At 39.3% G+C, this 21,455-nt stretch overlaps 1 protein-coding gene across 1 annotated transcript in view; it reads left to right on the top strand.

The window, feature by feature from the left end:
• Nucleotides 1-21,455, top strand: part of LOC140242898 (nucleolar pre-ribosomal-associated protein 1-like) — a 42,659-nt gene that overhangs the window by 8,044 nt on the left and 13,160 nt on the right. The window contains exons 4-21 of the mRNA XM_072322645.1: nucleotides 695-791; nucleotides 1,301-1,512; nucleotides 2,040-2,170; nucleotides 2,713-2,908; nucleotides 3,319-3,456; nucleotides 3,660-3,818; nucleotides 5,211-5,352; nucleotides 6,158-6,432; nucleotides 7,078-7,176; nucleotides 9,487-9,745; nucleotides 10,934-11,116; nucleotides 11,964-12,157; nucleotides 13,001-13,204; nucleotides 14,265-15,140; nucleotides 15,497-15,659; nucleotides 17,448-17,718; nucleotides 19,388-19,580; nucleotides 20,472-20,736. Of these exons, the coding sequence (XP_072178746.1) occupies nucleotides 695-791; nucleotides 1,301-1,512; nucleotides 2,040-2,170; nucleotides 2,713-2,908; nucleotides 3,319-3,456; nucleotides 3,660-3,818; nucleotides 5,211-5,352; nucleotides 6,158-6,432; nucleotides 7,078-7,176; nucleotides 9,487-9,745; nucleotides 10,934-11,116; nucleotides 11,964-12,157; nucleotides 13,001-13,204; nucleotides 14,265-15,140; nucleotides 15,497-15,659; nucleotides 17,448-17,718; nucleotides 19,388-19,580; nucleotides 20,472-20,736 (4,057 nt within the window). The remainder of the gene's footprint in view (nucleotides 1-694; nucleotides 792-1,300; nucleotides 1,513-2,039; nucleotides 2,171-2,712; nucleotides 2,909-3,318; nucleotides 3,457-3,659; nucleotides 3,819-5,210; nucleotides 5,353-6,157; nucleotides 6,433-7,077; nucleotides 7,177-9,486; nucleotides 9,746-10,933; nucleotides 11,117-11,963; nucleotides 12,158-13,000; nucleotides 13,205-14,264; nucleotides 15,141-15,496; nucleotides 15,660-17,447; nucleotides 17,719-19,387; nucleotides 19,581-20,471; nucleotides 20,737-21,455) is intronic.

The following is a 21,455-nucleotide window of genomic DNA, read 5'->3' as shown; positions in this document are numbered from 1 at the left end:
AGTTCCACATAGTTAACGTGCTCAAGGCGCAGAATCATCGTACAGCCGATAGACCGTTCAGATGCTAATTGCGACCGTTCCGGAAAAACGTCGTATAGATGTGCAGTTTCTCACTGCACATGTTGATATGGTCATGAGTGACAGGTACAAGGTCACCTTTTGTGCTTGCTCCCATTAAGCCCCACCCAGTTATACCGTTCTATGGTCGCCATACGTTCAGACGCACAATGCACATGATGGAATGCTGATTCGTTATCGAGTTCTAGTTTGAAACGATGCTCTGACCGTCGTTTCGCTGTACGTCGTTTCGTTATACGTCGTTTCGTTAGTCAGCGTTCAGACGTATAAATTCATCGTATAGCTATACTGTTTTGGTGTAGCTATACCGTTCTAGTATAAATTTTTTGCGTCTGAATGCCCTGCAGTATGAAGAGAGTTTTTATCAAGGTAATTTACAGTACATGTCAGTGATAAGGGATTAGAGGTCACAGGATGTTGTGACAAATATATCACCACCTGCTTTGTTTAGAGACAGCTGTTAAAAGATCAAAGGTCATCAGTCAGTATTCAAGTTAACACACATTAAAGAATTTTTATTGAGTAATCACTTGCTGAGTTGTGGGAAATAGACAAATACATGTTCGAGCATCGTAACTTATTAGGATTTTTTTGAATGATTCCATCATGTGAGCAGGCTGAAGAGGATGTGAGGATATGTCTGATGCGGTTTGGTCTGGCCTTCCTCATCACTGGAGACAATCACATCATCGGGCAATTCTTGTCCCACAAAGGTATGGTGTCTTGTTTGGTTTTATCAGATGCTGCTGTGAGGGAGATATGAATGTATGTATGTGTGTACATGTGTGCGAGAATGTTATGTTATTTACAATTCTATTTTGTTAATGCTTACTTCTGTTTTTACCAAAGAGCATTTGTAACCAACCAACTGTGTATGTAACTTTAGTATATCTTCTTAATCTTACAAGCATTGCAATTCAACTCTGTCATAAGAATAATGAATAAAAGTTATCAATCTCTTTATCTGTCTATCTGTCTATCCATCAAACTATCTCCCTATCTATCTATCTATCTATCTATCTATCTATCTATCTATCTTTAAATCATTCAATCTATAGTCAAATTAACTAGATACAATCCATCCAGTCATTGATTTAGACAGCAGAGCTAGAGCAATACAGATAGCTTTCATGAACTGTTGTCCTATTGATCAGTGTGTCATTGAGGTTTTATTTGTTTCTTTGTCACTGGTGTGTATCATTGTTACCATGGCAACACCCAGACTTTTTGAAGAACTTCTTCAAAGGGTTGGTAGAGGACAGGGCGTCCACCCTCCAGGCCTTTCTGGGCACCCTCCTGGAACACGTGGTACGCAATCCCGCCGTGACAAAGACCCAGAAACTGGCTCTCCTCAACGAGTACACACTGGGACAAGTCGCCACTCTGTACAAAAACTGGCGGGGAAATTATGACATTCAAGACGATACAGTTGAGGTATGTCGCAGGAAATATTTATAAAGACTAGTCTTCTCTGTCATGTAAACTCACATATTACACTCAAAGATTTGTCAGTGGGTAAGTTTTAAAGAAATATGAATTTAGCTGAAAAAATGTGTAGATGCAAATGGTAAAGATTGTAATTGTGGTAACAGAAAAAGCATATAGCCTGAATGAGGTTGGATTTTAAGTTTATAACCTTATAAACATGTATTTTAAGATTAGTATTATGTCATCAGGTTTAACTGTTTTTATAATGTGATCTGTACCCTGTCACAATCACTACAGCACTTCAAACTTAGGACCTGGGTTTTCCATGTCACCTTTGTTTAATTTATGTTGAATAAGATTAATGAATGTACCATTTTATGCATATTATTCTTTTTCACAAGTGAAATTATTGCAGTTAGTGCCTGCAGGCACCAATCAAGTTTCTTTACAGTTTGTCCATTTCTATCATATCTCGCTGTTTAATTGTTCAATGATTGTGATTGATTCAAATTCACTTAATTTCTCGGATGTAGAATGCAGAGAATCCACCAGAGGCTGGGAAGCAGGCTGTGGTCAACGTGGCGCATAACTTTCTCTTTGAAGTGACGACATCCGTGAAGCACGGCATCAACTTTCTGGACAAGTCGATAGGACTAGGAGGAAGGTAGGAAGTGGATCCTTCCTCTCATTTTGTCATTGAAAGTCACGAGCAAAATGAAAATCAGTATGTTAGGTTCTTTACAGTAGCTCACAGACATGTTTACCAACTGCAACATGTGGCTGCTCTTGTTTGTCTGTGTCCACTGGCATGAAAAAAGAAAAGCATTGAATTGACATTATAGGTGGGTAATCTTGAATTATTGCCACTTTGGAGTTCTTGTAAATGATACATTTGAAGATATTTCCAATCTTTCCAATAGTGCTTTTGAAGGGTCTTTCTTTTCTCTCTTTCTTTTTGAAATCAATTCCTTTAAAAGTCATCACTCATGCATTACTGTCACTGGAATGCCTTGTCTCCCAATAAGATAGTGTGAACTCGTGCATTTTAATTTTTGCAAATTTCGCGGGAGCCAAGATTCGCGAAAGTAAAGAAGTTCTTGTCTACACTATATATGCATTGAATGTTAGAGGCAACTCGCAAAAAAGGTCGTTCTAGAGTGTTTTACAGTACCTTACAAAAGGGATGTTGTTTAATCATTGGCACAGAAACCAAAACAGCGCCCTCTACAAGTTCTTGCTGACCTTGAAGACTGCTACGACGGATGACCTTGTCTGCGACCTGGTGGTGAATATCCTGAAGACATGCCCAGACTTGCTCAACAAGTACCTCATGACCTGTCCCTTCACCTTTGCCCCCCGACCCTCCACGACGTGGCTGGCCAACATGAAGCTCATTGAAAAGGTTAGGAACTTCTTTGTACCATACACAAAGTCTTCTCCATTCTTCCAGAACGATGTCTACAAAAGGTATGCATGTACCCATAATTTTTATCCTTATTGTTGTAACTGTGGTTTGCTATTGAATATCTTCCTGATTATTCAGCTCCTGATATAATTTGCATAATCAATAACTTTTGACAATATTTTATTAACCAGTTCCTTGTAGTAAAGTAAAAATCTATTTGGATTTCAAATCCTAAATTTGCATTGGCTGTAGGCTATTTTGGTGAAGGAGTGTTGCTAGAACCTGAAATGAAACTAGATCCCTATCTGTATCTAATTGCAGTAGGGGATTTGTCTTGTTTACCAACTATTTAGGTCAATCAGTGGTAATGAAATCATTTCACATGGTTATTCTTTTTCTGTGCTCAGATATATGCTGCACAGCCCAATGTGAGTCCCGCCCTTACCAGGCCAGAGAGGGTAGGTGTGGCCAAACTGGTATCCATGGTGATGGTTACCACAGCACCAGCTACTGCCAACCACTCCTTTCTCCAGCAGAGCATCAAGGTACAATAACTCATCAACATTATTCAAGGTTACTGGAGGGATGGAATTGAATCATTATCCTTTTGTTTTTTATGTGGCCACTAAGGAAGCATTTATTTTTTTTTAATGAGCTTCATGGTCTGATGACGCACACTGTGGAAGAGAGAAATGCTTTCGATATTTTCATAAACCTTTTTTATTTCCCTTTCCTGTTGTACATGCAGCATCAGAGCTCAGTCATCTGTCTAGTGGGCCTGGAGATCATCAACCAGATGATGGTCAGAGCAAGGTGCAATCTGGACTACGCAGAGAGTGGCGGCAGCTGGCTGTCGGTCAATGAGAAGAGACAATTCGCCAAGCAGTACCAAGATGTCTTGAGCAGGGTTGGTCATTTCCTTATTCTACAGAAGCTTGTGTCTTTGCTTCTTGCTTTCCCCTACAAAAGTGCAACTGATGACTGTTAGCAGCCATCATTCAAAAATTAAAAGAAACATTTATGCAGTTTGCTATTAACTCATCAAGTTGAGGTAAACCACATTTTTATTTCAGCCCAGAGGTTCTAGAACATTCTGTGTGTTCCTCACAACAAAAGTCATCATCTATTTTTTTACAAGGCATTAAATCTGCTTTAGAAAAATGAGGTACACTATTGACTTTAATTTTCCATGGTAGCTGTTTTGGCACCATCACCACTAAGCCCACAACATGCACTGCACGAATTTGTTCCTCATTCACTCAGTGAGTGCATGTTGAATGTTATAACACCCCACTCCCCCAGATAATATTTTGCTATGCATTGCATTCACAGATCACTCATAAATATATATAAATATCTTAAATACACCACTTGTCATGCATTACTACTTTATCACTGTTGAATATCATTGATCTATTCTTTATTTAAGTTTTGCCTGGAGAGCAAATCTCAGAATCGTTTGCCCTAGGGGGAACATCACAAATGGTTCACTTTCTCATCTTAACCCGTTGAGGATGGTTTGATTTTGCTACAACACGCATTTCCCACAGACACTTGCCCAAGTATACTCAGGACTGGTCCTCAACGGGTTAATGTTTATACACAGGTGCTTGCTGGCATTCTACGAACTTGTGCAATATATCTGTTTATAAAATGGGTTCAAGAATGTAGCCAATTGGAAGCGGTGAAATGAGTCACATGTGCTTGTATTAATTTCTCACTAACATCCGGATCCACTGACGGCCGACGTCACAATGTTTGCACTAGCAGTGCGCACTCAATCAGTTGTTACAAGTGCGTCGCGCGCTACTATACGCGCTGTCAATCCTGTAAACAACTTCTAGTTCGGGCTGCCGGCCAGCCTTTCTTGTGTGCATAACATGTGTGGCGTACGTATACTCTTTAATATACGTACAGTACTTATATGTGCGGGATTTCCGAGTGCGACGTGTTTGGGACGAACATCTTCGGACATCTTGATCCACAAAGGTACGTGAAAAATGTTGTAGTTTTCGACCCATTTTATAAAACAAATGATGCACAGGATTATTTCGTGGCGTTAGTGGAGACGCAGCTCACTCTCGGGTATTTACAATGTAGTGCAACATGCACTCGGCTTCGCCTCGTGCATGTTTCACAATTGTAAATACCCTCGAGTGCGCTACACCTCCACTAACGCACTCTATCCTGTGCATCATTTGTATAATATTGTTCACTTTGCAGGACATATTTGATATCATACATACAATGACCACTGCAATGATAATGAAATAAGAATGTTTAACTCCTTGTCATTCAGCTTCTACCTGATGTTGACACTTTTCTTGCCTGCTGGGAGCGGTACCTCGCCAGAATGAGAGGAGTTGCCAAGCAACAGAACAAGGAGAACCACCACACCGAAGAGGAGGAACCAAAGGACAGCCAGGGTTCGGAACAAGCAGGTTGGTCCTCCATCCCTCATTTCTCATTTTACATTAACCCGCTGAGGACAGACTGATTCTGCTATAACACACATTTCCCATAGACACCTGCCTGAGTATTCTCGAGACTCGTCCTCAATGGGTTAAGAGGAACATTAATAACACAAAAGTGATGATTTAAAGAGTATCAGTTATCTCAAGGATATTCCCAGTAGCCTTGCATTAGAGTTATCCCCACTATTTGTCGGTTGACAATGAGAAGGGCGTTTATTTGTCTAACACTATGGGCTTAGTGACAACTTAACGCCCTTATCATTCTCACGCGATAAATTCTTTCAATAAAGCATGAATTAAGAAAGGAAGGTTCGTGAAACTCTGACGGCTTTCATCTGGAATGGGAGACCTTTTACACATATCATGTTTATCCCCCCTCTTATAGCCCAAGAAGGGCACAAATTCATGGTTGGAACACACCTCCCTTTTCATTTTTTAATCAAATTAAAGGGGGATCTTATTTTCTTGGCATTTTTCTCCCAGTCATGCCTGTCCTGTTTTCCGTTCATGGTGTATTGAATATGAAAATATCAGTCTGAGTATATTCTAATTTCATTTATACTTCCCTACATAGGTACTCCATAACTACCCCCTCATCTCGCCATTCTTTCCTAATGACTTTCCTGACATAGCGATAACTACTTCAAGCAAAATGCATGCCATGGATGGATATGGAATTTGGTAGATTTTGGAAATATTTGTGCATCTGCTCAGTGAGGTAGGAGAGCCAAAAAGAGATATAACTGTTGCCATGGTGACTTTCATCCTCCAGCAGGACTTCCCATCCCGAGGCCATCATTCATTCTGGTACTCGTCTTGAAGATCCTGGGGGCCCACGCCCGCATCCTTCCAGCCACCCTGCTCCAGACTTCCTTTGACTTCAGCCGCCTCCTACATGGGATATTCCATCGTGACAGACCCGAGCCCGATGGCGAAACCACGGGTGCGGGTGGGGCTTCTGGGGCTTCCCAGCATGCCCTGCTGCAGTTTGAGACCATGAACTTCCTGCTGGGATTTGATGTTGGACACTTCCGCTGGTTCAAAGAGGTGAGCTTTGATGTTGCATTCTTATTTAATGTAGTACAGCCACCTTTATGCTCTTTTGTTTACGTACCGTACAATGTGTGCTGTAAACACTTTTCTAAGAAAGTTACAAGGATATGAATTCATTACACTGACAAAGAGTGAGGACAAAAAATTAGGGGCAACAAAAACTTGCGTTGGCTATTTTTTTCCCATTGTCTTCTGTAGGAGATGCATTGTGTTTTGCTCAAATTTTTGTGGTTGTTTTGCTTTACATCAGTGCCTGAACAAAGTTTCCCTTAGCATAACTTTTCCTTTAACTGAATATTTGACAGTTCCGGATCAAATTTTGTGTACAATTTTAGTCTTGGACACTGTAGCAAACAATTTACAAATGTGGCCAGGTGTTTCCACAGAAAGATGGTAACAATGTTATTCTCAGATTGTTGTTGCAACATATCAACATGTTTGCTGCGCTCGTGATGCTTTCTGTATCTAGGATATTTTTATAATAACATGGTCGTCATCAAACATGTTAGTTTGATTTTCATGCCTTGCTGTAGTACAGCCTACCTGTACCTATCCCAGTAATTGAGTATTAAAATTGAGTAAATCAAAAAGAAAAATTAGTAAAAAATATTGTATTACTTGGAAATGGATGCTTTACAGGTCAAAGGTGAAGGGTCATCTATGGGTCAACTGCTGAATGTTCTGATGACCTCTGGTGACCCCAAACTTCAAAATGTCTCCAAGCAGTTGATATGCAAGGTGAGATAAGAAAATGATTTTAGTCATTTTTTACTGCATATGATTTTGATTGCATTCGAGGACATATTATGTTGAAAGAGATATTGTTCAAGTGTGCTGATACTTATTACTAGTTATGTGATATAACTAGTCGCTGGGGTGACAAGAACTTGTATCTCAGATTTTGAGGAAATGACTTTTATATGTTAATGGTCAGATAATCAGTTAAATAATGTCCTGTCCAAATCCTAGCTTTCGTACTCCAAAAATGAAGCCACCATGGCATGTCAAAGGAAAGGGAATCCCGTTTGATATAATGATTTGGTTATCATGTTTTTTGCTCTCCTGAACATTTGACATTTTGTAGATAAAGTTCTTGTCGCTCCAGTGACAATATGTGTTTGATTGAGAATGGAAATGATGAAATCCCATGTAGCAAGTTCGTCATAACCTTGGAATAAATGTTACCACATTTTCATAAGAATGGCCACACTCGGCTAACAGATGATCAACTTATGTCCTTGTCACTGTGTGGTTAAAATGCATACAAAGGTTTGTGTTTTATAAGTTGCCATTATATGTTACCATTAATGTAGAGATAAAAGTATGAGTTCCTGCTCTGAGGTGTGGTTTGCTTTCACTGCAATTTTAACCCTAAAAAGACTGGGGGGGGGGCCTAAAAGGCCCCCCCTCGACATTTCGCGCGATTACTCAGCAACACGCAATGCTCTCGCCGCGATGCTCTGTGACTTTTTTCTTTCGAGTTTCTCGCACATTTTGACACGAAATTTGTGACGCCCGGGGGTACGGTTCTGAAGTTACATAACTTTTTGTACATGCACGTGAGACCGAAAATGGCTCAAAAATGCAATTTTGTGTACAAAGTCAATACAAATTGAGTTTTATCACATGGTTCATATAAATATGCTTATTTTTACTCTCAATGGCTAAAATCAATTTGTTTCAGTAGTATTATGCTTCAAAAAGGGTCTGCCACAAATTTTGCTGAAAAAAACAACAAAAACAAAAGGTCGAAAAAACAAAGAAATACATAAGAAATTCATAAAACAATAAAATAAATAAGAAATTAATTTTGATACCGAATTTTTTTTCAAGTACATTTGCTAAGAATGCTACAAAGAATATCTAGACCAAAAATGAGCACTTTTGGAGCTTTATTTACTGATTTAGATAAAAAAGTCTGATTTCTCGCATAAATTAGCATAATTAATCAAAATAAAATAAAAGAAGACTATTTTGGAAAATTTAAATATACAATCTTGTAGATTACATCGCACACTACCATTGTGCAAATTTCCGCGGCGATCGCGCGATCCACGGCCGAGATCTTAACCCTAAAAAGACTGGGCTATTTTGGTAGCTCGAAAGACTGGGGGGGGGGCCTAAAGGGCCCCCCCTTAAGATCTCGGCCGTGGATCGCGCGATCGCCACGGAAATTTGCACAATGGTAGTGTGCAATGTAATCTACAAGATCGTGCATTCAAATTTTCCAAAATAGTCTTCTTTTATTTTATTTTGATTTATTATGCTAATTTATGCGAGAAATTGGACTCTTTGATCTAAATCAGTAAATAAAGCTCCAAAATTGCTCATTTTTGGTCTAATTATTCCTTGTGGCATTCTTAGCAAATGTACTTGAAAAAAATTAGGTATCAAAATTAATTTCTTATTTATTTTATTGTTTTATGAATTTCTTATGTATTTCTTTGTTTTTTTGACCTTTTGTTTTCTGTTGTTTTTTTTAACAAAATTTGTGGCAGACACTTTTTGAAGCATAATACTCCTAAAACAAATTAATTTTAGCCATTGAGAGTAAAAATAAGCATATTTATATGAACCATGTGAAAAAACTCAATTTGCATTGACTTTGTACACAAAATCACATTTTTGAGCCATTTTCGGCCTCACGTGCATGTACAAAAAGTTATGTAACTTCAGAAAAGTACCCCCGGGCGTCACAAATTTGGTGTCAAAATGTGCGGGAAACTCGAAAGAAAAAAGTCATAGAGCATCGCGGCGAGAGCATTGCATGTTGCAGAGTAATCCCGCAAAATGTCGAGGGGGGGGGCCTTTTAGGCCCCCCCCCAGTCTTTTTAGGGTTAAGGGGGGGCCCTTTAGGCCCCCCCCCCCCAGTCTTTCCAGCTACCAAAATAGCCCAGTCTTTTTAGGGTTAAATGGCGATCACTGGATTTTCTCCAAGGCCACTCAATAATGTGCACCATCTTTCCTTTGGATTTCTGACTTGCACTGGGAACTTTAGTTCAAATTGTTCCATGATTTTATAAGTTGCATTCTTTAATTGTTGTGCAGGTGCTGAGACACACGGGTCAGTTTGACCAGTGCCCAGAGGAACCTTCCATCTGGCTGGATGCATTGTCCATGACCTCTGCGACCTCTGACCCCATCCCGGCTGCCGCCTTCCTGCAGCGCTCGCTGACGAAGGTAGTGAGGAACCCGTATCCCTTCAACGACCGCATCATGGAGGCTGTGGCCGAGACAGAGACGGAGAGAGAGGGAGTAGAGGGGGAGATGGAGGAAACGGCGAGTGTGTCGGAAGCTGGTATCCAAGGTATGAAGTTGTTGCCGTGGCTACAGGATTTGATGATGTTGCATCCCCCTCAAAAAACCAATGTAATTTAAATGAACAAAGATAAAGACCTTGACATACCTATCAACACTGACATATAAATCATCTGTCAATTACAAGAGTTTATTAGCTTTACCAGTTTGTGGAGATGATGAAGCCAATTTTTGCTGGATCCATTCTTATGTTACATGATTTAGTATACGTACATTCAATTTCCAGTCATCTTTTATTCGTTTATTTCACTTAATTTTGATTTTCTTTTTGTTTTTCTATTTTGCAATGGAAGTCATAATAGAAGGTTTAAACGACCAATGATATCAAGTTGACTTCTCTCTCTCTCTGACAATTCATTATACACATGTTTTCATCATGTTTGTCTAATATTGCTGAATTTTTATTGTGCTTGAATTTGTAGTGGGCATAGTGGAATTGATCTATGAAAATAATGACTTTTTTTTATATCAGTTTGTTATTTCACATACTCTCAACAAAATATATTTGTGACTGTTTAACAATCATACAAATATGAAACTACATGAGAGAAAAATAAAATCATGTGATAACAAAGCGAGCAAAAGCAAGAGAAACTTAAAGGGGAAGGCTAGTAACTGATCAGTGGGAATCAGTGGAAATGCTGGGAGATGATTGTTCCAATCCTTATGGGATTCATTCAAGAGTTCATTGTATATCTATTGTTGTGTGAAAATGATTTGCTTCAGAACGGTCTCATATTCAAGTAATGTGCAGATTAATGCTCCGTCACTGACCAGGGATGCTAACCTGGAAGCATTAAACTGCACATTACTTGAATATGAGACCATTCTGAAGCAAATCATTTTCACACAACAATAGATATACAATGAACTCTTGAATGAATCCCATAAGGATTGGAACAATCATCTCCCAGCATTTCCACTGATTCCCACTGATCAGTTACTAGCCTTCCCCTTTAATGAAACCAGTAGGATAAAGTATGAGAGATGATCACCCATTGCAGAGAGCGTTGTGTTGATTTACAATAAATGGTAATGATGATGATAATGGTAAATGATAGTGATAATGTTAATAGCGATAGCAGCTATTAGTATAGTGAAAATAATGAAGATTTTGATTTTTGCCATAAGGAGACTATTGATTACAGTTCAATGCTGTTGTGTCATTGACCAAAAGCTATTCTAGACATGGACGACATTCCACCACTCTCTGCAAGTGACCGAGGGGATGACTGTGATGCTGACCAATCAGAGAGACCTGTCAGGGGTCATGACCCAGGTCAAGCGGGGTCATTGCCATGCAGTGCTCTCCTGCCTGCGGCTCTTGAAGAATTTTATGCAACAAAGGAGATGCAGAAAGGTACAAATAGAAAGCAGTTTATCCTCTGTTGTTTTTAACACTTGAAGACCAACAAAAGAGACTTTGGCAGTGCAGATTAAATGAGTATCACAAATTACCAGTCTAGAAAATGCACACAACAAACTGAAAGAGGTAATTTCTTTTTCCTAGTACAAAGAGATTAAAGAATATGTGTGTTGCTTTATGAACATTGCTGCCAAGTGATATAACCTTGAAGACAAAATGGTGCAAATTACAGGCATGAAAGGGTTGGCCTCATCAAAAGAATGAAAAACATTGGGTGAAATGCCTTACATCAAAAGGTCTCACAATAAAAGAGCTGTGCAAGCCATCAGAAGTGCAGTTGGTCCCCAGCAAATGTTTGTCACTCACCAAGTAATCATGTTTACTAGTCAAAAGCAATTTGAAATCATACCGTGTACTCCATGAAATTAGTGGGTCTAATTTTTCACAAATCGGGACTACCCAGAAATTTCATAAGCGGTTAAACTTGCGTATTCATTTACAAAGTAGGCGCACTAAGGTGTAAGCTTATTTAAGGTGCTTTATCATGCATCTAGTTTGTGTAGTGCGTAGTAGTATGTACGCTTGCATGTCGCATTCATGTCAGGATCAGACTTGATATTTTTGCATGTTGTTAAATTTGTGAATGGCTCCCAACTTCTGAAATTCACCACACAAAAAAAAAGTAAACTCTGGGGAGTTATATGACTTATACAGTCTGAGGTCATGCAGGGGAATCCTCGGGTATAATTCATCATAAGCAATTGTAAACATTTCTCTGTAGATGCCGTTTTAGCATCAAAATTTCCATGAGCATCCGATCTTTGCTACCTCCCACACGCAGTGTCAAACTACCTCTCGTGTGTGATCGAGTCCATCATCCACACACAGCACAACCCCACACCGATCTGTCTCCTGGTACGACACGCCTCCCAGGCCAGGGCGGAGACCCCCAGACCAGAACTGACCGACTGGACACAGCTGCTGTCCTACTGTAATCTCTGGCTGCCAGGAACAAAGCGGATGAAAGTGACCAAGGTTTGCAAGTAGTTTACCCTCTCAATCTCACAGTCCTTTATGTTTGTTATCACTGAGGTCAAAGGTCAATTAAAGTAATTACCAAGGTACTTTTCTTCTTTCTTTGAAAGCTGTGAGAGTGCCATCATATGATCAGGGCTCATTTCATAAAAAAAAGTTGCTGGCAACTCTTGCTGGAATGACAAGTGTCATGGTAATGAAAAAAATCCAGCTTCCTGATTGGCTGTTGCTAGGAGAAGTTGCTATTCTAGCAAAACTAGCTATCCTAACATCTTAGGATGAAATGGTGCCTTGGTTCTTCACACATGCAAACACACACACAAAGTGTGCAACTTTTACTACAGCAATCATTTTGCATTCATTGTCCTCTCAAAATGAAAAGATTTCTTTGCCATTTTGCCTCCATTGACAGTTTATGTGATGAAGGTAGTGGTATGCATGTAAGAGAATTTGAATGCATGACAGTTTCACTCTAGTGCACGGTAGAAGCCCTACAACTCAAGAGGTTTATTGAGTGATTACAACATAAGTCCTTTTTTTGTCAAAATGATGACTTCAGTAACAAGAAATGGTGAAATCAGGCTTGACTGCAGAGAACTGAATATCCTCTGTTTTGTGTTCATTGAGGAGGGGAAAGCCACTCACTCCTGGCCTCAAGCCACATTTTACCTCCAGAATTGTCTCTGATTATAGATCATGCAGCCATTTTATGTATTTCATGTAAGAGGAGTTTGGAAATGTATTGTCATGAAATAGTTTGATGCACTCACTGAACAAGATGTCCATGGTAATCTGAATGCTTGTTTTTGTTTTGTTTTTTCTTATTTGAAAAATAAAATCCAGGAGGCACATAAGACTCTACCAGCGACAGAACAACCCCTTCCGCTGTCGTCACTCATTCGTAAGTCATTCGTGATGAGGTCAAAGGTCAAGACTTTGACAAAGATGAAGGGAATAAAGGAGAGGCTGCCTCTGACACCCAGGGCAGAAATTTTGCCCACAGTTCGGCAGTGTCTCCTCTACATGCAAACCTGCTTTGACCAAGAGGTAACTTCTATAGGCCACAAATCCGTTTAAAATTTCTCTGTGCTGTGCTTCCAATTATTGGTCTAGATCTGTGTTAAAGGTGCATGGTCCCGGTGTTTCAGTCAAATGCGTACGCGGGTGCACGGTGCAAGTTTCCTATAGAGACCTACGCTATCGACTCCTCTTTAGTGCTTACGCTGTGGCCCACTTCCCTGAGTCCGAAGAAGTCTGATTCACTGTAGTCAGTGGTCGGATCACAGTTCGGCTCATGATTCGGCTGAGGGGGATGACAGCTTTAGCAAACTTCTTTTGTGATGTCATAATAACAAGCACATATGCACGCACCCTGGCATTACTACAGACTGCGCGATGCGCAGAGAAGACCATGAAGGCAACGTTACTTAGCAACTTCGGTAATCTTCGTATCAATGCTAACAGTGATAGGCAGTATCATCAACAGCGCCCTCTACACTACCGGGACTACGCACCTTTAATGTTCTTTTGTGCAGACTAGTATTTCTTCCTTCAAAGACAGGCAGGAACCTCATCAGGGATCTGTTAAATCTTTTCATTTTCTGTTATTGAAGATGTAAAAATTTTGTCTTTATATCAGATCTGTAGTAATGAATAGGTAAGGTTCTAGAGCTGGTTTTGCAATTGCACTATTATAAGTCAAGTTTACTCATTCTGTGAATTTAGAATATGTTTATACACTATGCTTTGTATCTTTTGTGGGGGTTTTTTTCAGTGTTCCTTTGCTTTATATTTTCATGTTGGGAGATGAATTCCATTTCATTTCAAGTTTTGTCAGCATTAATATTAATTGTGCTCTTATAGGTCAAGAAGTATAACTAAATAAAGAAATGTTTTTCAGCGGTTTCATTGCGATGTGTTTTGTCTTATCCTAGAGGTGATAAATCAAGGAAGATAACATACAGTCTACCAATTCGAACACTTGTCTTTATCCAAGTACCCACTGAAGGAAAGAGTGAAGGCAGTAGTAGAGTTTAAATGTAAATTTTGAAAATTTTGTACGTCATTCTTCATAGCAATAAATTAAGTGTGTGTTCCTCTCAAACAGGGTGACTCAAGCTCTGTGTCATTCTACATCGATGTTCTATTGGCCGTCCTTCACCAAGCCGCAACTTCTTCATCAGAGAAGGACATTAACCTGAACTCTGCAATGGATACAGAAGACAGAACCAGAGAAGAGATCAATGTTGGAGGAGGCCCTCATGAGGCCAGCGAGGGTGAGGTTCCCAGTGAGGCTAGTGAAGTGAAGTTAGAGGACATTGACTGGCATAGCTTGAGTCAGGTTACTCTGCACCATCCTTTTGTCTACAAATTGCGGTCAGATACACTGTGCTCAAGGCTAGGGGAAGTCATCAAAGTCTTCGAAAAATTTGTGCCACATCGTGCTTTGGAGAAAATGCTTTGCCCCCTTCTCGAAACAGCGGAAGTTAATCTTAATATGAACCTGATGCCCACAGCATGCGATGAGCAACGTTTACATCGAGTGACGAACCTCGTCGAGAGTCTTCTGCGATTTTTTCCAGCCAAGAACTGTTCCCACATCCTAAAAGAAGTGGTACGTCATCTGTGTTCGACAGCCACAAGTCGTGACAATCAAGCATGCAGCCTCCTGAATCTCATGAGTCACCTCATATCAAGAACGCTTGTAATTGAGACAGCGGAGTCGAGGAGCGGCACTGTGCCATCTAGAAGGACTTTAGGGTCAGGTCACAGTAGCGCACCTTCTTTGGAAATGCTGGAGTCCAAGATACTGTGTAAGGCAGACATCAGCAACATAGTAGACATTGCAGTGCAGGCCAAGTGGGGAGCCCTATTTGATGCCATCGGTCGTCTCTTTCACAAGCACCCAAGTCTTCTGGAGGCAGGGAATGTTAAAAATCTGATGACAGCATGCCTCAGCACGGATCTGGATGAGCAACAAAAGGTGCTCATTTTACAAAATGTTTGCCTATTTTTGAAATTCAGACTTTAGTACCAGAATTATGCTTCGAGGCAATGGCAAGTAAGTTCATTTTGACATTCTTAGAAAGAATATCAAAATGTTTGAATGTGGATTTTGTTGTTGTGGTAAACATAAGAAGAACATGTTTGTCTTGCGGACATAGCACCAAATTCACTTACGTTCAAATACTTCTTGCAACCGTCAATCCCAATATTTGTACCCTTTAATATCTATTCACAAGCCAAGATACTATGTAAATTCTTTTTCTCTTTTTTTTAAATGAAAAATATTTTTTCTTTTCTTTATTTGTTCTCATGTGGTTTCTTCTTACATTTCAGATGGGAACAACTCTTCTGCCAATTCTTGTAGACAGTAATCCTTGCCAATTTGAGGAGTGCATCAGTGATCGTCTCAAGCGAGTGCACAAGGAGACAGACTTGGAGCTGTTGCAGTCTGCTGTAGCGGCTTATCTATCAAGGCCCAGAGAGGACAAGAAGAAGAGTATGTTTGGACCTCAGTAGCTGAGGTCAAGGATTTCACTTTGTGCCATGTTGTTATCAGCAGTCAGATTTGTTAAAGGGATTGCATAGTTTTGGTTGGCATAGGAATTCAAGCTTTAACTCTGTGAGTTAATTAGAAACCACTTACTGTAAAAGTGGAAATTTTCGCGGTGTTGAAATTTTCGCGCATTTCGTGCTACGAGAAGCTAGCGCGAAAATAAAAGCACGCAAATATTTTTGCATGCCATATGTTCCAGTACTTGTTGTCTTGATTCCGCGGAATTAAAAACATGCGAAAGTCTTCTGACACGGCCAAGCGCGAAAAATTAGTTGCGCGAAAATATCCATTTTTACAGTATATGAAATATCAAAGAGCATACAATTCTATTAAAGAGGAATTAAAAGTTGATTTGATAAAAATCTGTTTTGAAATGGCTGAGATATCTAAAAACAAAGCAAAACAGAGTGGTCCTAATAAATGATAGGTCCCACCTTTTATTAGGACCCCTTTGTTTTTTGATATCTCGGCCATTTTAACACCAACTTTCAGTGAATAAACTTTGAATTCCTCATAAAACCGTATTTTTTAATATCATTATTTCATATAAGTGGTTTCTATCTCTCTCACAAATAGTTAAAGGCATCGTGCAGTGTTAGTTGAGACCTAATTTAACGTTTGTAACATTTTTTGGTGAAATAATGAGAAACCTCTTATGAAATATGAAAGACATGTAATTCTATGAGGAAATCAACGTTTATTTGATGAAAATTGGTTTTTGAATGGCTGAGATATCAAAAAAAGAGCGATTCTAATAAAGTGTGGGACCCACACTTTATTACGATCGCTTTGTTTTACTTTGTTTTTGGATGTTTCTGTCATTCCAAACCTGATTTTCATCAAATAAATTTTGAATTCCTCTTTGAATGGTATGCTCTGTACTATATCATAAGTGTTTCTTGGTATCTCGCCAAAAAGTTAAAAGCTCAGTTCTCATCTCCACCAATACTGTACCATCCCTTTAAATCCTGAATCCCCATCTCCACCAAAACTATACGATCCCTTTAACCTTCTCTGTGCCATGGACTTTGGACAGTGTGTAGAAAGCTATGGGGTTTACTGTGCCAGTCAGCAGTCAAAGCACACACAGGGTTCAGCCAGATTGAAAATTAAAGGGGGAAGTTATTTCACACTGACACATACGTGTGGATTCAGCAAGTGCAAAAAAAATAATAATAATAGATTAAAAAGATATATATATATATATATATTAGAAGAACACATTAGTGAAATTTGAGGAAGAAATCAGACAATCTGTTCAAAATGTTTGACGTTTTAAATGTTTGTTTATTTGGTGTCATCATAGAAGAGTGATATAAAGGAATTCAAATAAAATTTAATCTTTTTTTTTTTTGTTTAGCACAGTGAAAAAACACACCAACATACTGCCTTTCAAAAGCAGGGGGAATAATATTACCATTAAACATGTCAGTAACAAGTCAAGTAAATGTGTGCCTTTCATTTAAAAAAAACAAACAAACAGTATTTTGTGTAATTCTCTTATAATTTCTTGTATCATTCTCCAGGTGCAACAGTACAGACTACTATAGTCTTCTTTAATGCAACAGTAGATTTTAAAAAAACTTGAAGAAAAAATACAATTTGTGCAAGCGTTGAGTATTTTAAAACTTTTTGTGAAAACTGTGATCCTTTGGAATGGGTTTCATTATTGTGTTCGTGCAAGGTACATTTTTTAATTCTCTCTTTCCATGTATCCCTTTAAAAAATTAGACACAAAGTTTAAGAAGCTCCTCCAAAAGGTGTACTGGAAGATACTGAGTGAGAAGGTGCTGACGGATACATCTCCGGATGCAGACAGTGTGATGGATGGTGACGAACCCTGTGACAAACCGTGTGATGAACCCTGTGACGAACCCCACGACAAACCCGTGGGTAGTTCACCTCAAGTTTTGACGTTGCTGTTGCCGAGTGCATCACTGGCGGAAACGACAGACCTGTTTGATGCTCTGGTGAAAATTCCTGACAACTCAACTTTCACTGGGTATGTTGACTCTCTTATATGAGTCAGTTGTTTGTAGCTTCTCTCTGCCATTCATAGGATGTTTATTATCAAACTGCATAGAGTTAAAGGTACTATAGTAAAACATAGCCTCCATGTGATTTCAACCTAGAAACCACTGCTTTTTGCTCTAAAATGGAGACATGTGCATTAGAAACATTTGAAATGATGCTGTGATGACACAATTTTGGTTGGGTGACAATGAAAATGCGAAATGTAAACCCAAAAAAGGTACACCGGGAGTATTGCAATGTCAGAGCATTCCTGATCATTGTTGCTACTTGATGTTTAATCGATTACATCGGTTACAATATATCAGGCCATTGTTATTGTCATAGTTATTGTTGTTTTACTTGTTGTCGTCGTTATCATCATTATCATCAACATCATCATCATCATCATCATCAATATCAACATTGTCATCATTATCTTAATCTTCTTCATCATCAACAACATCATCATCATCATCATCATAATCTTCTTCATCATCATCATCATCATCAACAACATCATCATCATCATTATTGTCCCCGCCGAACGAGTTCGAGCAGGGGACTATGAAACGGGCTCCGTACGTGTGTGTGTCTGTGTGTCCGTCCGTCCGTCCGTCTGTGCATCCGTGTGTGATCAAAATGTTCAATTTGCTACTTCTCTGTCATTTATGAGCCAATTTTGATTCTGTTTGCTTTATATGATAGCACTACATGGGAGCTTTGAAACTTCTACACAGAATTTCAGTTGTGACCTTTGACCTTGACCTTTGACCTATATTGTACATTTTGCTTCAAAATGCTACTCCTTCGCCATTTCTAACCCGATTTTGATTCCATTTGCTTTATGTGATGGCACTAGGTGAGGGCTTCGAAACTTCTGCACAGAATTTTGACCTTTGACTTCTTTGACCTTTGACCTTGATTTTTGACCTATATTGTACATTGGCTACAAAATGCTACTCCTTCGCCATTTCTAACCCGATTTCGATTCTGTTTGCTTTATGTGATGGCACTAGGTGAGGGCTTCAAAACTTCTACACAGAATTTTGACCTTTGACTTCTTTAACCTTTGACCTTGATTTTTGACCTATATTGTACATTTTGCTACAAAATGCTACTCCTTCGCCATTTCTAACCCGATTTCAATCCCGTTTGCTTTAAGTGATGGCACTAGGTGAGGGCTTCAAAACTTCTACACAGAATTTTGACCTTTGACTTCTTTGACCTCTGACCTTGATTTTTGACCTGTATTGTACATTTTGCTACCAAATGCTACTCCTTTGCCATTTCTAACCCAATTTCGATTCCGTTTGCTTAATGTGATGGCACTAGGTGAGGGCTTCAAAACTTCTACACAGAATTTTGACCTTTGACTTCTTGACCTTTGACCTTGATTTTTTACCTATATTGTACATTGGCTACAAAATGCTACTCCTTTGCCATTTCTAACCCGATTTCGATTCCATTTGCTTTATGTGATGGCACTAGGTGAGGGCTTCAAAACTTCTACACAGAATTTTGACCTTTGACCTTTGACCTTGATCTTTTTACCTATATTGTACATTGGCTACTAAATGCTACTTCCGGCGGGGACATATATTACGCACAGCGTAATTTCTACTTTTCCTTGTTTAAAAGTGTGTCTTTGTTCACCCTAGCCCACAGCTGGAGGTTCTCACAGCCATCACCAGCCGGCTCCTGGACCTAGATCCGGACCAAAGGGATGACTTTCAGCACCAGGCCCTGTCGGCCTGCCTGCAGAGTCTGGTCCCCTTGCTCAAGTCATCCACTGAGGAGGAGGAGGAGGGCAGGCTCTCGGTCCAGATGGAGCAGGTTGGGGGATTAGTGGAGGTGAGCCTACAGTGTGATGATGAAACAAGCCTTAGTGTATAATACACAGTTGGTGGGGGATGAATAAATCCCAACAGACATACAAGAGTCATTACCATGAGGATATTCTCATGGAAAATTTTGTAAAAAGGACTGGCAAAATGAATTATTTTGTTATTGTATCATGAATATTTCATTAAAAAAAAAGCGCTTCCCATTCAAAAAAAAAAATAAATATAAAAAGAGAGAGAGAAGAAGAAGAAGAATGCTAGAGGATTCTGATGACTAATGATAATGGTATATTAACAGGTAGACCGTTTAAGGCAAATTCTTGATAGTTCAGAATGCTATGATTGTCCATAATTGTTGAATTGATTGCTGTATTTTACTCCAAACTACATTCGTTTTTAAAGGCATAATTTACCATTTGCAGATGAAACAAAATCCCAACATTAGTGCTTTAAAATAGATCTAAAATGTGAGTTAGGGATTGAAACAACCACTGTAAAAATTTGAATCCGTATAATCGATGTTAAGTATTGTTAAGTACACAAAATGTGAACAATAGTTATAATAAGAATGCTTCCAGACTAAACCATATACAGTTATGGTTTATTGAGAAGCATGCTGATATCTCCCCATATTTTAGGCTTTATTGCAAAAATTTTATATGGTAGGATGTTTTGTGATACAACAGACCTACACATATGCATCAAATGTGATATCTTGAACATTTTTGAAATCACTGCTCCCAAAGGTAAACTGGACCTTTAATGACAATACTGTCAAAGTTGTAGGGCTTCCCTTATTCATTTCAAAGAGTATGTAGCTTGTGATAGGCTGTAGTTTAAATGGATTGATCAGTCTCTGTGATTTCTTTTTAATTTGTTTGTTTGTCTGTTTGTCTGTCAGCTTATGAAGGATTTCCGCGCCATGCCAGCTCTGAGCAGCATGTGGAAGAAGTTTGTCACCTCCGGTCTCAAGGCTAGGTACCAGAATGCCGGCTTCCTCACCCTTCTTGCCAGTCTCATCAGGCTAGTCTACTCAGCCAGCCACTTGGATGCTAATCTCCTACCCCTGAGCAAGCTCTACCAGGCAGTGGCAGGGCACTCCCTGTTTCTGCCCACCATGCTGCCATCTGGTCAGGAGACTAGAGACTCTCTGTCAGCAGTGAAGAGTATGTCCTGTCATTTCTTTTTTCTTTTTTTCTTTTTTTTGCCTCCAAGTGTTCTTTGTTGTTGTTGTTGTTGCTTTTTTTTATCTATGATTTTACCTTTTCCTCTCCATCTATTGCCTTTGTTCTTCATTGTAACCCATTTAGCCCAGTGAGTAACTGAAATTTAACACTAAAGACCAAACTTGCTGTTGGAGTTTTGACACAGGAAAAGAGACAGAGACAGAGAGAGAACAGAGGTGAATTTGCTTCAATTTAAGTATATATTACAATCTTCAAGATACTTAACCCGTTCCATCTGGAAACCTGGTGACCTGCATATTAAAGGTAATAGCCCACATTTGCAAACCCACGGAAATCAAAACTGCATAAAACAGGTCCAATATGACTTCAAGTACAAGTTATAACAGTAACATACCTCACCTGTTGCTCTTTGTCTATACCATTCAATAAAAGAGAGAAAATCATCGTTTTAAAATCAATTTTCAAACCGGGTCAACCCGACCCTAAATCGAATTACGAGTGCGGGCTAGCTACGCACATTAACTTACACATGTATCGCATGCATGTAGTACGTGCGTGGTCCGGAGCTAGCGAGCGTTTTTATACGCATGCATACGGTGCATTTTCATTTATTATTATGAAAGTAATGGACTAATTGGAACGAAATTTTGCACAGGTGTTACTGCAATCATACCCAAACTCCATGCTAACTATGAGAC

This window comes from Diadema setosum, chromosome 19 (assembly GCF_964275005.1).
Source record: "Diadema setosum chromosome 19, eeDiaSeto1, whole genome shotgun sequence".
NCBI classification, from domain to species: domain Eukaryota; kingdom Metazoa; phylum Echinodermata; class Echinoidea; order Diadematoida; family Diadematidae; genus Diadema; species Diadema setosum.
This window is presented reverse-complemented; position numbering and strand designations above follow the sequence as displayed.